The 16835-nt window shown below is 41.7% G+C and overlaps 1 protein-coding gene across 5 annotated transcripts in view; it reads left to right on the top strand.

The window, feature by feature from the left end:
• Positions 1–16835, top strand: part of LOC124001290 (calcipressin-3-like) — a 77126-nt gene that overhangs the window by 21025 nt on the left and 39266 nt on the right. For 3 of the 5 annotated variants that reach the window (XM_046307960.1, XM_046307957.1, XM_046307955.1), the window contains exon 3: positions 3387–3485. The exons of the other annotated variants lie outside the window; for them this stretch is intronic. In XM_046307960.1, the coding sequence (XP_046163916.1) occupies positions 3387–3485 (99 nt within the window). The remainder of the gene's footprint in view (positions 1–3386; positions 3486–16835) is intronic. 5 annotated transcript variants of the gene reach the window in all.

Below are 16835 nucleotides of genomic sequence, written 5' to 3'. Positions count from 1 at the left end.
TGATCCTTTTCACCTCTCCTCTTCGGAAGAAGAGGAGGAAATCCCTTACAATCGTCAAGAATACAAAACAATTCATTTTATACTGACTTCTCACACCCACACATTCACAAAGCCACACGCACACACACAAACAGACGCACACACATGTCCTGCTACCCAGCCGCCAGAGCTTTGTGACCTTGTTCTTGACACCTACTCCCTGTTCTCTCCCAATCTCCTGTCAGGTCGGCACCAGGCTCAGACAGTCTGTGTTTAAAATACCATAAAGACATATTATTTTACCCTGATTCTGACTAGGACTACACATTTATTGATTATGATTTTATACATTCTAATCAATTCCATAGAATATTCCGCCCTGAAACATATAATTGTATCATTCAATTAACAGACAATTCTCACCTATCACCGGTACATTACAATATTAGACTATTGATTAAATATGCTCCTCATTCAACATAAGAACTGGTATCGACGAGAAGAACAGAGTCCTATTGTACCATAACCAAAGTCTTTCCTACGATACGTGCGCTAGTGCATTTTAAAGTATATTCCTTGGTCTCTTCCTATCATTTGGTCAGAGTCTTTATGGGCTGTGCTCTCGTCCAGGTCTCTTCCTGGTCAGTGTCTTTCTGGGCTGTGCTCTCGTCCAGGTCTCTTCCTGGTCAGAGTCTTTCCGGGCTGTGCTCTCATCTAGGTCTCTTCTGGGTCAGAGTCTGGCTGCGCTGTGCTCTCGTCCAGGTCTCCTCCTGTACTGCGTTATCAATCTCTATACCTGCTGTCCTCCACCTGGCTTCTCTTGTTCTCGCTCTCTCTTTCTCATTTTTACTTTCTCCCCCTTCTGTCTCTTTCTCCCCCCTCTCTCTCTCTTCTCTCTCTCCATCACTCTCTTCTCCTTCGCTCTGTGTTATTTCTCTCTGTCACTCCTCTCTCTCTCTACTCTCTGTCACTTTCTTCTCTCTCTGTCGCTCTCTACTCTCCCTCTGTGTTCTTTCTCTCTCTGTCACTCTCTCTCTCCTCTTTCTCTCTCTGTCACTCTCTCTCTCCTCTTTCTCTCTCTGTCACTCTTTTCTCTATCGCTCTGTGTTTTTTCTCTAACTCCTCTCTTCATAATTGTTCTCTCATTTCCTTTCCCTCGCTCCCCACACTCTCTCCTCTCTCTCGGTTTTCCCTGGCTCCCTTCGCCTGTATATGGCCGATTTGCTTTATAAATAGCTTGGCCTAGATTACGGCAGCTGCAGTGGCGCCAGGGGGTGGCTGGGCATGGGCCGAGTGAGGTGGTGGGGCACTGGCAGCCTCCATCGCTGGGAAGGCGCAGGAATAGTGTGTGTGTGGAGGGGGGGTGTATGTGTGTGTGTGACTATGTTTGTGTGTGCATATGTGTGTGAGTGTATTGTGTGTGTGTGTGTTTTGATGTTGCTACTGCCTGCATGCCTGCTGTATACACATGCACAATGCCCAGGGCTCATACTGACTCCTATTCCCTACCCCCTAGAGCCCTTGCCCCTTGCATGACTGTTATGTCTCATGTCAGATGTGGAGAGGTTTGTTTTCTGGTGTGTGAGTCTCACGTGTGTATCCTGAATGTTTGAGGGTGTTGTTGCGTGTCATTGTGGGTTAGTGGGTCTCCCCTCTGTATGTGCAGGCTTAAACCAGATCAAATCGATGGTCTTTGGGATTGCAAATGTGCATTATGTTTTACATAAAGTGGATTTTTGTGATGGTACAGTCAAATTAGCAACAGTTCTTTAATATCTGTGTACTTCTGTGGTCTGAAGTAACATGTTATGAGTCAATCATCTAGTAATGTCCCCATTTTAGATTCCCTATCAATTTTAAAAAATATATATTTTTTAACCTTTATTTAACTAGGCAAGTCAGTTAAGAACATGTTCTTATTTTCAACGACAGCCTAGGAACAGTGGGTTAACTGCCTTGTTCAGGGGCAGAACGACAGATTTTTACCTTGTCGGTTCGGAGATTCGATCTTCTAACCTTTCGTTACCAGTCCAACACTCTAACCACCAGGCTACCTGCCATCAATCAGGGATCTGGTGAGGGGGAAGGAAGTTTGAATATCCAGGACACCCAGAATATTCACATTCACAGATTTGCAAGGAGCATATACACCTCTGAAAGATCACATGATTAAAGGGGGGTAGATGATGGGTTTTTATTCCAATTAAATTTTAAGATGGGTTTTGAAAATGCTGACTAACTGAGAGAATTTGAAATGAGAAGGAAGAAAGCTCTAGAGGAGTGCACAGAAAAAGCCTCTTAGTCTATTCACACCCTAACAGAGACTCCCATTGCCTTAGGCCTGTCAGAACCAGATTGAGCCACCCTATAGTTACAGAGCATCATATCTGGCTCATGTGGTTGTCTATCTGACTGTCTGTCTCTCTGGACAATGTACCCTGTGATGAATGACATGACACACAGACAGACAGAAATAGCCCGCTGCTTCGTCCAGCCTATTGCCTACTCATCGTGGCTTATTGTCTTAGCTAGTGAATGATGAAACTGAGAGCTTGTGCCAGAGATTATGAGGTTTGTGAGTTTATGCAATGCTGAAGCCTGTTGGAAGTTTGGACCAATCGGATAAGGCTGAACTAGTAAGGGAGATATGACAACTGTGTTTACTGTAGATACTACACTACAGGCTGCTTCTGCAATGTCCACTACGTTATACAGTAAATTAGCAGGCTATACTGGATTTGTCTGGATAGTTTTTACTTATTGAAGTAACTCTGATATTTCAATAACAGAATAGTCCTACAATGGAAAAGTATTTAAATGGAACAGACTCAAATTTACTAGCATAGAGTAAAACATTAGATGGTGCATTCCGTTTCTGAAGAAAGAAAAAAAGCTGCATTTATGAAACCAATAGTGAAATAGTGAAATTCTATTCCAGGATATTTTTTGTGGACTTCATTATAGGCAGTTCTGATTATTGTTACTGGGTTAGAAGTAGGCCTAGAATACATAATTTCAGAGCTATTGTCGCAGTTATGTTCATGGGCTAAATGAGAAGAAAAAATAAATAACAGAACCGAAGTGTAGCTCTACAAGCTGCAGTGCTCCGACCAACAGCATCGCAAATGAACAAACGAGGCTGATAATGACGTCAATGTTGTGTCCGAACGCGCGCTGGTTGGTGCACTCGCGAATGTTTCTGACCGCCGCTCTGTGTTGGAGCGGGGAGAGCGAGTTTTCTACTGCGGCATCACTCACTTCAAATAGCGCACCCAAACTGTGAGGATACCACCTCATCCGAAGCGAACCCATTGGAGTTACAATCATCTGCGAGGCTGCGACTGCGCTTTCTCTGAAGCAGACAAGGACCGAACGAAATAATTTATTTTATTTATCTTTTCTCTCAGCTACGAAAGGGAATGCCATCAATAAATATGAAACTGGAGATGGTGACCATCATCGCCTGCGAGGTAGACACAGAGGTGTTTACGTCCGACAAGCTGCAGGTAGGCCTATGACGTTACAGTTTCATAAAACCGCACGTTGAATATTTCAGAATTTTGTCTGTTTGTGAAAAAACTTTTAATATTCCTTCATTTTTTGTCTGTTCATACTCAAAGACCCGTTGTTTCTGCATGTCCCAAAGTGCCTGTCTTGCTTACGTTCACCCTTGGGTTTTTTTTATCAATGAAACCGCAGCTCATCAAAATGCACGCCCTGAATGCGCATGGATGCCCTCCGTGCCATTGATTGACGTGTGTGGGTTTGCTGAAGTGTGGACGAGAGGGGGAGATGGGGGGCAGACTTTTGTTTTTACTGTATGCGCTATAGACAACATCTCGCAGTCGCATCACTGATCCATTTTAGTAGACCTATGCAAGTTACATTCTTAAAAGCAGGGGCTTTATAGGAGGGGGGGTTGTTGAATTGAACATGTGGAAGAGCACAGAACAGAAGAGAGGAGCAGTTTACACGCAGTGTCAGAGTCTGACCTCCCTTTCAGCATTGCTGGTGTGCCAGATACATAAGAGCGCATGCATCGAATACAACAGTCATGGAGGCAGATGGTACTGAGATGCCTAAAGCCTTGACATTAGAAAGTGCCAGTGTTTACTTTAAATGCCACACAGATGGTGGTCAAAGCCATGGCTTTCCCACTGAACCCTTTCAGATTCCTTAGCCACGTGTTTCCTATCCACAGACTGTCATTGGGGATTGAGGCCATTTGCCAACCATTGTAGCCTGTTGTACAGCACAGAGCCCAGCACATGCCGTCCCAGAACAATAACTTATTAAGATTCCGTTATCCTACGTCTTTCCTTAGTACAGTTAATCAGTCTGAACAGAGATCCTATACTATGAGTCAAAGTACAAGGTAATGCTGCCATGTTCTCAGAAAACATCAACATTGTGCACATGTCTGCACAACAGGGGTCGGATTTAAAAAAAAAATTCTGAACAGAAGTATTTATTTTTTCCATTCAGTTCCACTGTTGCGACCAGCAACATAAAGTTCCAAACTGGTTGGAATCCCCCAAAAGTAATGGCTAATATCATTCCTTTCTTTCCCTTTTTAAACCTCTGAAATATATATATATATGGCCTATACCTGACTCTTATGCAGGTCATGTTCTGCACAGTCTCACTGTCTCTGGTAAAAATAAACACACTATATCAAATCAAATCTAAGTTTATTTGTCACATGCACAAGATACAGAAGGTGTAAACGCTACAGTGAAATGGTTTCTTGCATAAAAGCAATATCAAAAAAACAGAAAGTGTCCAGGTGAAAATATTTCATAATTATTAGATGACGTATACACTACCTGACACACTGGTCTAAATTGATGGGTCAGGTGAAGGAAATGCTACAACCAAGCCCAGATACGTCTACATGTACACATGTTCATGAAATACAATAGATGGCTGTAATCACCCCCAGACACACCTGGCTAATTTGACGGGTCACATATAGTGCATTTGGAAAGTTTTCAGATCTCTTGACTTTTTCCACATTTTGTTACGTTGCAGCATTATTCTAAAATTGTGTCAATCTACACACAATAGCCCTTAATGACAAAGCAAAAACAGGTTTTTAGAACATTTTGCAAATTTATTAAAATCTTGTTTCTGATGGTCTAAGAATCTTTAGGTGAGTTTTGGCAAACTCCAAGCGGGCTGTCATGCGCCTTTTACTGAGGAGTGGCTTCTTTCTGGCCACTCTAACATAAAGGCCTGGTGGAGTGCTGCAGAGATGGTTGTCCTTCTGGAAGGTTCTCCCCATCTCCACAGAGGAACTCTGGAGCTCTGTCAGAGTGACCATCGGGTACTTGGTCACCTCCCCGACCAAGGCTCTTCTCCCTCGATTGCAAAGTTTGGCTGGGCGGCCATCTCTAGGAAGAGTCTTGGTGATTCCAAACGTATTCAATTGAATTTACCACAGTTGGACTCCAATGAAGTTATAGAAACATCTCAAGTATGATCAATGGAAACAGGATGCACCTTAGCTCGATTTCGAGTCTCATAGCAAAGGGTCTGAATAATAATGTAAATTAGGTATTTCTGTTTTACATTTTTTTATACATTTGCTAAAGTGGGGTACTATGTGTAGATTGATAAAGATTTGTATTTATTTAAGCGATTTTAGAATAAGGCTGTAATGTAAGAAAATGCGGAAAAAGAGAAGGGGTCTGAATCCTTTCTTAATGCACTGTTGTCATCTGGCAAAGTGGAGTCTTTTGTTTAGCTCGCTAAACAATGAACCAGCATAATCCCAAATCATACCACTACCAATACAAACATTGTCATAGGTTTAGTATGAATGTGCAATACATTTCTGAGTGACAGAGTGAGGGCTTTGCATAGGCACGTTGCTGTGTGTTTTTTTTTCTTATTTTTTTTCTGTTCCCTGGATCGGTTCCAACCCCGCACGCATACGCGCGCGCGCGCAGAGAGAAAGAGTATAGATAAGCACCCAAAGGTATTTGACCTAAGGGGAAAGGTAAGGTAAACAGAACAGACAGGCTCATACCACCTTGTCTTGATAAACAGCAGCTCATCTCCAAGTCCACGTTCTCCCCTGCAGCACCTGAGCTCTGCATATAACTCTTCACCACAGACTCCCAAAACCCTACTAGCACATCTTGCCTGAGGATGAGCGTAACATCATGCAACGCAGACGTCCCACTTCTTGGCAGACTAGCCTATGTTTATGCTTGCCTTGTTTGTTGTGCATGTTATGCAAGTGCACATTTTTTTATGTCATCGGAAAAACCACAACCCCTCATCCTACTACCCCGATCGGTCTAATCTGTACTGAGACTGATCTGAGTGCAGCCTTCAAAAACATCTGTGGGGGGAGAGAGAGAAAGGGGAGCGAATGGGCTGACTTTGGGGGAGGATGGCAGACAGATCTGAACTAATCCTGGTTTCTGGCACGTCCTGGGGACAAGAGGACATTAGGTGAGGGGGGGGGGGATTAGTGGGGAACGAACGGGGTTAGGGAAGGCTCTGATTGAGCTCATCTCTCCCAGGCAGCTTGCCGTTGGTTCATCTCATCTGTTCCCTGTGTGTCTCTATTCACTGTTCCAAGGCCGTCATTGAAAATAAGAATTTGTTCTTAACTGACTTGCCTAGTTAAATAAAGGTAAAATAAAAATGACCGTTTTTACAAGCATCGGTCAATACTGAAGCCACTTTTTCAAAACTCTTCACAGTCTGCATTACCAACAAAACACTTCACACGGTCTGCATTACCAACAAAACACTTCACAGTCTGCATTACCAACAAAACACTTCACTACATTACTGCATTACCAACAAAACACTTCACTACATTACTGAATTACCAACAAAACACTTCACTACATTACTGCATTACCAACAAAACACTTCACAGTCTGCATTATCAACAAAACACTTCACACAGTCTGCATTATCAACAAAACATTTCACACAGTCTGCATTACCAACAAAACACTTCACAGTCTGAATTACCAACCTGCATCTTGGACAAACAGTTAATCTCACCTCTAAAACTCACTCAAACCACTAAAACATGTCATACATGTCTCAAAATTACCTCGTTCAACCATAACATTGGCAACAATTCTCATTCAGAAAGCATACTTAACACACTGACCTAAAAACACTAACAATAGGGAGCATTACATAAATGATAAACGTTTTTCTTTGGGGTTTGAATGCTTTTTCACATAAATCAGTATTTCATTGTTGAAAAAGAATAACACCTTTTCACTTTATTGACTTGTACTAAAGTATATGTAACAAGAATGAATCAGAAATGCAGCAGTTTGCTTCAATAGCCTTGATTGTTTTATATCACTTTGCAGATAGTAATTTACATGTGAAAAATAAAAAGTTGAAACAAAAAAATGAATTCTTAAAATTCCAGGGCTACAATAATAATAAAATAAAACCATCAACATGTATAGTATAATCACTCACACTGTACAGTACTGTGAGGTTTCTAGTTCTCATCAACATGTATAGTATAATCACTCATACTGTTCAGTACTGTGAGGGTTCTAGTCTCATCAACATGTATAGTATATCACTCATACTATACTGTACAGTACTGTGAGGGTTCTAGTTCTCATCAACATGTATAGTATAATCACTCGTATTGTACAGTACTGTGAGGGTTCTAGTTCTCCGTCTCTTTTGCATTTGGCCACTAGTTCTCATCAACATTACATCTTATGTCTTCTCTGGTGATGCATCTTGGGAAGGATCTTCTGGAATGTCTAATCCAACCCTGTCAGTCTTCAGGAGAAGTGTCTCCACACCCTGCATTCATTGCATCCAGTAAGGACATCTGGTCATGTGGATGGTGGTCATAAACCTTCTACCTCCACGCCGAGAAAAACTCCTCGATGGGGTTTAGGTAGGGGGAGTATGGAGGCAGGAATAGTACTGATATCCTGGGATGTGCAGCAAACCAGTCTGTGACTGCAGCAGAGTGGTGGAATGCCACATGATCCCACACAACAACGAAGGTAGGGGAGTTTCTTGACCCTTTCCTCCACTGACACAAGTCGATTATGCAGGTCATCCAGAAAATAAATGAGCCTCTCTGTATTGTAGGGGCCAATGAGTAGTTTGTGTAACAGCAAACCATCATTGGACAGTGCTGCACACATTGTGATGTTAGTCCCTCTCTGGCCTGGGACATCCACGGTTGCTCTCTGTCCAATCACATTTCTTCCCTTGCAGCGTTTTTTTGCCAGGTTGAATCCAGCTTCATCCACAAAGATTAATTTATGTGCAGTTTGCCTGGTTTCCATCTCCATTTCTCTCTAAAATACAGTAAATCCACAGTTTTACAGTACTTTACATTATGCATAGCTGTGGATGTACCATGTTTGGTAACAAGACTAAAAACAGGACCCCTGGGCAAGCTTAACTGTAAGCGTCTACCTCAATGGTGAATACATACTCAGCTTTCTTTAGAAGTGGCATGGAGTTGTTTCTGATTTATCGGGGTGGATATATAATGATTAAATATTCTGCTGAGATTTTCTATATGTTTCAGTCTGGTTACTGCAGAAATGCATGACTTTTTGCCATCATTCTGTGTAGAATGTGTTAACAGTTTTGGAAACAGTGTGTTAGCATTTGAAAACGTGCTTCAAGTATATAGTTTTGCAGGTGGTGGAGTATGAAGGAGAAAAGAGTTCATGGATTTTGGAGAATGTGGTCGTTGAATGCATTTTGTGTGAAAACAATGAAAAATGATTCACAGTTTGGTCCACATACAATTCTGTTTCCCTTGACTGTGTGAAGAGTTTTGACAATGGGACTTCAGTTTTGACCAATGCATGTTAGCAATTGAACAAAACTGTAATATACAGATGCCTGATCATCCCGCTCTGCTTTAGGCTGTGCATCTGGGTTAACTGAACTACTATAGGCTGTGATGGACCACGGAATGGGTCACTGTGATTCAGTCAATAACATTCATATTTCAGCATGGTGTTCTAAGCTATAACTGAGATATGAATGTTACCGAGCTAGCACAAAATGTTCCCTAAAAGTTCTCCTTTGGTTATTTTTGGTATATTTATTTCACCTTTATTTAACAAGGTAGGCTAGTTGAGAACAAGTTCTCATTTACAACTGCGACCTGGCCAAGATAAAGCAAAGCAGAGCAGTGCGACACAAACAACAACACAGAGTTACACGTGGAATAAACAAGCGTACAGTCAATAACAGAATAGAAAAAAATAAGTAATTACAATTTAGCAAATTAACACTGGAGTGATAGATGTGAAGATGATGATGTATATTGATGTATGATGATATTCTTGTGCAAAAGAGCAGAAAAGTAAATAAAAACAATATGGGGATGAGGTAGGTAGATTGGATGGGCTATTTACAGATGGGCTGTGTACAGCTGCAGAGATCGGTTAGCTGCTCAGATAGCTGATGTTTAAAGTTAGTGAGGGAGATATAAGTCTCCAGCTTCAGAGATTTTTGCAATTCGTTCCAATCATTGGCAGCAGAGAACTGGAAGGAACGGCTGCCAAAGGAGGTGTTAGCTTTGGGGATGACCAGTGAGATATACCTGCTGGAGCGCGTGCTACGGGTGGGTGTTGTTATCGTGACCAGTGAGCTGAGATAAGGCGGAGCTTTACCTAGCTAAGATTTATAGATGACCTGGAGCCAGTGGGTCTTTGAGAAGTGACTTTCCCATTTACATTCTATGAACAAACATTTGTGAGCTTGTTGAGGTGGTAGGAATTGAGGGGAAATGTGCGATGCTATTGTTGGTTATAGTGATACAGTGTCTGCTTGTGAAGGATACTCTGTCCATCTTGTGGTGGTTCATGGCCAACCTGCAACTGATACGGGTACTGTTCTGATTCTGCCATATTGAGGAATTGCCACCAACAATATCATACTTGACCTCTGTCTCGCTCATGTGCAGGGTGTTACTATGCATTCCTCTACTAACACCCTGTATCGGCATTGGTAGAGGAACCTTAGTAACCCAAACCTTGCTGCCTGTTTGGATAGGATCAGACTTGGGCAGGGAAGTGAGATACCTGGTCAATTGCACAACTGAATGCATTCAATCAAAATGTGTTTTCCGCATTTAACCCAACCCCTCTGAATCAGAGCAGTGCGGGGCTGCCTTAATCAACGTCCAGATCGTCGGGGCCCAGGGAGCAGTTTTTGTAGGGGGTTAACTGCCTTGCTCAAGGGCAGAACGGCAGCTTTTCCCACCTTGCCAGCTTGGGGATTCAAACCAGCAACCTTTTTGGTTACTCACCCAACGCTGTTAACCGCTAGGCTACCACCACCAACTACCATACTATGTTTTTTCAGATAGCCTCTGGTTTTTGCCTCTCATATGAGTTATGTTATACTCACAGACATCATTCAAACAGTTTCAGAAACGTCAGTGTTTTCTGTCCAAATCTACTAATGATATGCACATATTAGCAACTGGGCCTGAGTAGCAGGTAGTTTACTCTGGGCATCTTATTCATCCAAGCTACTCAATACTGCCCCCAGCCATAACAAGTCAAGTTGATTGCTGGCCTAGTCCTTAGCAGTTGCTATAGGACCGGAGATAGCTGATGCTAACAGGGTTAGTTTAAGTGGATGGCTGGCAGTTGCAATAGGACCTGAGATAGCTGATGCTAACAGGGTTAGTTTATGTCGATTGCTGGCCTAGACCTTAGCAGTTGCTATAGTACCGGAGATAGCTGATGTGCTAATCTGTGTGGTGGTGTGTTATTACCTGGAGAATATAGAGCAGCATCAGCAGATTAACATGCGTAAGGAATGAAATAGATGAACAGGCTCTATAATTGGTACACGTCAAACATCATACAGTATACACGCACATACATGCAAACACACATGCGCATGAACATACACATTACGCACACACACCACAGAGAAAAAATACACACATGCATATGACTATCACACACACACCAATACATTCTGTTTTACTACTAAGATGTATAAATATATATATGTGTGTATATATATATAGATATAGATATATAACTTCCCCTTAGTGTAAGGGACCAGGTAAGTCGATAAATGCATTAGGTGTGTGAAGTTCACTGATGGATTGTAAACTGGGCAGGTTTAAGCATTAGAGGACAACCAAACGTGAGGGCTGTTTAAGACATGACCTCTTCCTAAAACACTGGAACCCATTATTAGGAAACTACAGATAGGAGAGAAACAACATATATTCTGTGAGCTACACACTAGACACTAGACATGCTATACACACACACACACACACACTCACTCTCTCTCTCAGTGACTCAGCAAGATGGAATAAGGTAGCTGTTGTTAATTCCGTCTCCGATAATGTTGTGTCAGCAAACCTCCATCCATCCAAACTAAATCCCAGGACTGTAGAACCCTACTTTCTTTCCATCAGCAGTTGAAGCCTGCTGGTCTGTTCCCAAGCCTACCATCATAACAATGGCAGTTGTCTGTGTCACCTCTGACTGTCGTCCTGGAAACTCAGCGTAGAGCTTTGAGGAGTCACACCTGTTTTGATGCCTGGCCAGCTCACTTCGACTCCTGTATGGTCTATGTTTTTGCTGAGATCTGTGTTTTGGTCTCTTGACTATTTATCAAGCATATACTAATGGTACAGTATAGGGCTGGGTGATATGACCAAAATATCATCTGATATTTTTCAAATTTGGGGCGGTATTTTTATGGTTTTTAATAATAAAAGTTATAAATGTGCTTTATGAGTAGTTCATGACTCTAGGGTTGCAACACATACATTATAAGTGATTTCAATGGGGCTTTCTCCATTATGGTTGTTTTATATTTTTCAATTCAACTATAATTAATTCTTTATTTGGTGATGGGAATATAATTAATGTAGTTTTATTTAAAAATTATAACTTTATTAATGTTTCACTATTTTTATGAAATTCACTGAGGAGAATGGTCCTCCCCTTGCTAATTTCTCCGCCTTAACAATAGGAGTTGTTGTCCCAAAGGCGAGAAGGCAGGCAACAAGCTTTGGTTCAACCTCTCACATCACATGTAGCTAGCTAACATATTCATTTTACCTTTACTTATCTAGGCATGTCAGTTAAGAAATTCTTATTTTCAATGACAGCCTAGGAACAGTGGGTTAAACTGCCTTGTTCAGGGGCAGAACAACAGATTTGTACCTTGTCAGCTCGGGAATACTAGTCCACCGCTCTAACAACTAGACTACCTGCCACCCCATTCATGCTTCACCTATTGCTCTCTGATTTAGACGACACAGTTGCACAAACAAAATGCGTATCTAGGCCTACACCAGCATTGCTAACAGGCTGTATCAGATCGCTTGTTCTGACTAGTACATTTACCATGCTAGCTAGCCAGATAACTGTCAATTAGCATTAGCGGCTAACAAGATTTATTTTAGTCACAACTTGCTATGAAAAGACAAACTAGGAGACAGTAGTTTGCAGACAGTGGGATACACAAACTATAAGTGTAATTATAGAACACTTGTGGAAAGCAGCATGTCACCAACATCGTACTGCATCTATCTGACTGTGCAGCATTGTGACCGGCAAGGAAGTGTTTGTGACTCCGTGGTTGAGCAACAGCTCTCTCTTTGAGTGACAGGGGGTAGGGCCTCGTGTGGAACACGACATGCAACAGAAGGGAGAAAAACGACTCAAGTAGAAAATGGAGAAACTAAAAAAAACTGACATTACACGCGCTAAGTGAAGTACCGGTATAGAAGGTAAAGTAAAAACCCAAACCGGTCAGAGCATCCATACCGGTCAGAGCATCCATAACGGTCAGTGCATCCATACCGGTCAGTGCATCCATACCGGTCAGAGCATCCATACCGGTCAGAGCATCCATACCGGTCAGAGCATCCATACCGGTCAGAGCATTCATACCGGTCAGAGCATCCATACCGGTAGTTGAAATACCGTATACCGCCCAGCCCTAGTACAGTACATCAGCTAAAATGAAATGTGTCAAAACGTCATGTTTGAGATTATGAGATTATGAAATTACATTTGATTGAAAACATGGAACATTTGGATTGCTGTTTGGCTTGCAAGGTCATCATATCATATAAAACAACCTGCAGTGTTAAAAGTCTATACATATTTCAAACGATCAGCAAATAACCTGCAAGGTTGCACTCAGCAAGCCGTCACAGAGGGCAGCACTTGCTCGATGATATAACCACTCCAAAACAGCTGTGTGTAGATGTTTACATAGTAGAGATTTAGACAAACAGCGTGTGTCAGACGGACCGGTAAAGGAGAGGGGGAAGAGTGGCGGACGATGCGGACGGCTGTACTATGTTCTGTCCAGGTGGGAAACCAGATCTGGCCCTGGCAGGTGGACCAGGCCGGGGAGCATGGGGCTCATGTTTTTTACTTCTCCCAGTCTGGGGACATGTCGAATTGGGCCACGGTCGGCTCACATTCCCCCAAAACCTTAGAGAGGCTCTGGGTCTCGTGTGTCACGTTAGAAAGGTTAGAACTATTTCCGCTGGAGTGACGTAGAAGAATGACTCTGGCGTCTATCATTGCCGGGGTGTCGGGTTACGGGAGCCAGGATGACAAGGTTGTGAGACGATAAGGTGAAGTCTAAAGGAAAAACCTTCAGCTAAACAAATGGAATGTGGGTGTCACGTTCTGACCTTTATTTCCTTTGTTTTGTCATTATTTAGTCTGGTCAGGGCGTGAGTTGGGGTGGGCAGTCTATGTTTGTTTTTATATGATTTGGGGATTTCTATGTTTCGGCCTAGTATGGTTCTCAATCAGAGACAGGTGTCATTAGTTGTCTCTGATTAAGAATCATACTTACGTAGCCTAGGTTTCACTGTGTGTTTGTGGGTGTTTGTTTCCATGTCTGTGTTTTTCACCACACGGTACTGTTTTGGCTTTCGTTCATTCCACGTTTATTGTTTTTGTATTCAGTTGTTCATGTGTACAATTTCTTATTAAAAGAACCATGGACACTTACCACGCCGCATATTGGTCCTCCGATCCTTTTCGCCTCTCCTCTTCGGAAGAAGAGGAGGAAATCCCTTACACTGGGACAAAGCTTTTTATTCATTGATGTGGACGTCAATTCAACATCTATTCCATGTTAGTTCAACGTAATTTCATTGAAATGATGTGAAAACAACGTTGCATCAAACAGTGTGTTTAGGGATGACTTGATGAAATTGCTTCTTCCAATTATTGATAAAGAAACTGTTAAGAAACTGACTGTTAGAGCTGTTCAGGCTCCATGCATTGATGAGGAATTTAAAAATGGTTGAAAGAGACGGGGCAAAAGGAGTGGCTAATAAGTCCTGTTGCACATCTGACTGGCGGACTTACTGCAAATTGAGAAATTAAATAAAAAATAAATATTAATAAACTATATTATGAAGCCAATATCATTGATATAAAGAATGATGGAAAAACAATTTGGAGTACTTTAAATGAAATTATTGGCAGAAAGACATTCAACTCCACCATTCATCGAATCAGATGGCTTAGTCATCACCTTTAATTGTTACCATGTATTTGAATGATTACTTCATTTTAATGATTACTTCAAGGGGGAAACTTAGGCAGGAAATGCCAACAAGGAACAGTGAGCCATCATACTTATGCATAAAAAAAAATATTAATGAAAGAAAATCATTTTAAGTTAGAATTTTGTAAAACCTCCTGACATTGACAACTTAGATGGAAAGCTACTGAGGATGGTAGCTGACTCTATAGCCACTCCTGTCTGTCATATCTTTAATCTGAGCCTAGAGGAAAGTGTTTGTCCTCAGGCCTGGAGGGAAGCCAAAGTCATTCTGCCACCCAAGCAAACTGTTGGAAAAAATAGTGTTTGACCAAATACAATGGTATTTCTCTGTAAACAAATTAACAAAAGACTTTCAGCATGCTTATAGAGAAGGGCACTCAACATGTACTGCACTGACACAAATGACTGATGATTGGTTGACAGAAATTGATAATATATCTAATAGAACTCAGAGGGTTTTCTTTAATGGAAGCTTCTCTAATGTCAAACATGTAAAGTGTGGTGTACCGCAGGGCAGCTCTCTAGGCCCTCTACTCTTTTCTAATTTTACCATTAAACAAAGTGTGTGTCCATGTATGCTGATGATTCAACCATATATGCATCAGCAACCACAGCTAATGAAGTCACTGAAACCCTTAACAAAGAGTTGCAGTCAGGTTTGTAATGGGTGGCCAGTAATAAGAGACAAAGGAATTCCACTGTCGTGTATACAGCTGATAACTATGCTCATGGAAATGTGAATACTTTGCAAATGAATGGCCGCTCATTCGAAAGAATTGCAATGTACCTATTTATGTGTGTATGTCTTTGCTGTCTCTCTGTTGAAAACACTCGATCCATCTATGGGGAGTAATTCAACACAAAGTATCTGGTTGTGTAAGTCTCTAGTTGTCCACCAGAGGTCACCATGTCCTTTGTAGCTGCAGAATGGTTCTTGCAGAGTACAACCCGGTGGTTCTCGGTCGAGTTTTACTAGACTAAAGTACTTAAACAGCTTCAGACTGAATGTTACTGTGTAGTCTTCTTCGTCTTCGAGAGAGTTTGAGTTTCTAACCATTTTGTACCGTTCAGCTCATGCTGTCTCATTTAAATTCCAACCATTTCAACGTGCAGCCACACTCCACGTTTTTCTGGACCCGTAGATTGTAACCATTCGTGATGTCCGGTTCAACACCGTCCGCCTGCTTGGTCTACTGTAAATTTCATTAGGAGGGGTTTTATGTACTCTGGCAAAAGGGGGCGTTCCATGACGCCGACATAATGTCTGTGCTCACGTGGGTGTGGTCACTGAGTGGGTAGTACGTTTATATGAAAAACAATTCTCATTTAGAAGGCTTACATCACATGTCATCTTCTCACAAATAGTTTCAAATTTAATCCTATAAGTTCCACAACATTTGGATGTAAACCTGACAACTGGGAAGTATATACATTTAGAGATACATTTTATGTTGTTACACCGTCCTTAATGAGATCCCAAAACAACAACTGATCTGACATAGTTGTTCTTTAAGTACCCACGGACCATTCCAACTGATTGGATTACAGAAATATTCTTTCATTATTCAACCTTTTGATGTTACTGTACTGCAAAGTCTCTCTCTGTGGTAACAAAGGGATTTTTAACTTCCATTTCTGCAAAGTGGGAGAGGGAGTTGTAGGTATTTACGACCGTCATAAAACTGTGGTGAGAGAGGGGGGGGGAATCTGGCGCCTATGATCCTTACCCAAGAGGTCCTTCTGTAGCTCAGTTGGTGGAGCATGGCGCTTGTAACGCCAGGGTAGTGGGTTCGATCCCCGGGACCACCCATACGTAGAATGTATGCACACATGACTGTAAGTCGCTTTGGATAAAAGCGTCTGCTAAATGGCATATATTATTTTATTATTATTATTATTATTATATTAAATCATGACACCATATAGCCAACTCCTTGGCATTAGGCGTATTTGTGACTCTGATTTATCATTTGATGTACATGCCAAAGATTTATGTGAGTGATTCAAAAGAAGAGGGTATAAAGACGAATTATTGGGCAATTGTCTTAATAGAGTAAGACAAACTGAGCAGAATGCATTATTGCAACCACGTCAAAGGAATCCCTCTCCTCCCTCAGAAACGTAGCTGTCCACATACAGTCCCATTTCAAGGTCGATCAAGGAAGTGGTTAATAGACATTGGCACATATTACACAAATGACCCCAGCTTTGGTAATGCATTAGTAGGTTCTAAATAGGCAGAACATTTAGGTAAGGACATCATAATGTATTGGAATTGTGTGTATATC

Source organism: Oncorhynchus gorbuscha, linkage group LG17 (genome assembly GCF_021184085.1).
Source record: "Oncorhynchus gorbuscha isolate QuinsamMale2020 ecotype Even-year linkage group LG17, OgorEven_v1.0, whole genome shotgun sequence".
Lineage (NCBI taxonomy): Eukaryota > Metazoa > Chordata > Actinopteri > Salmoniformes > Salmonidae > Oncorhynchus > Oncorhynchus gorbuscha.
This window is presented reverse-complemented; position numbering and strand designations above follow the sequence as displayed.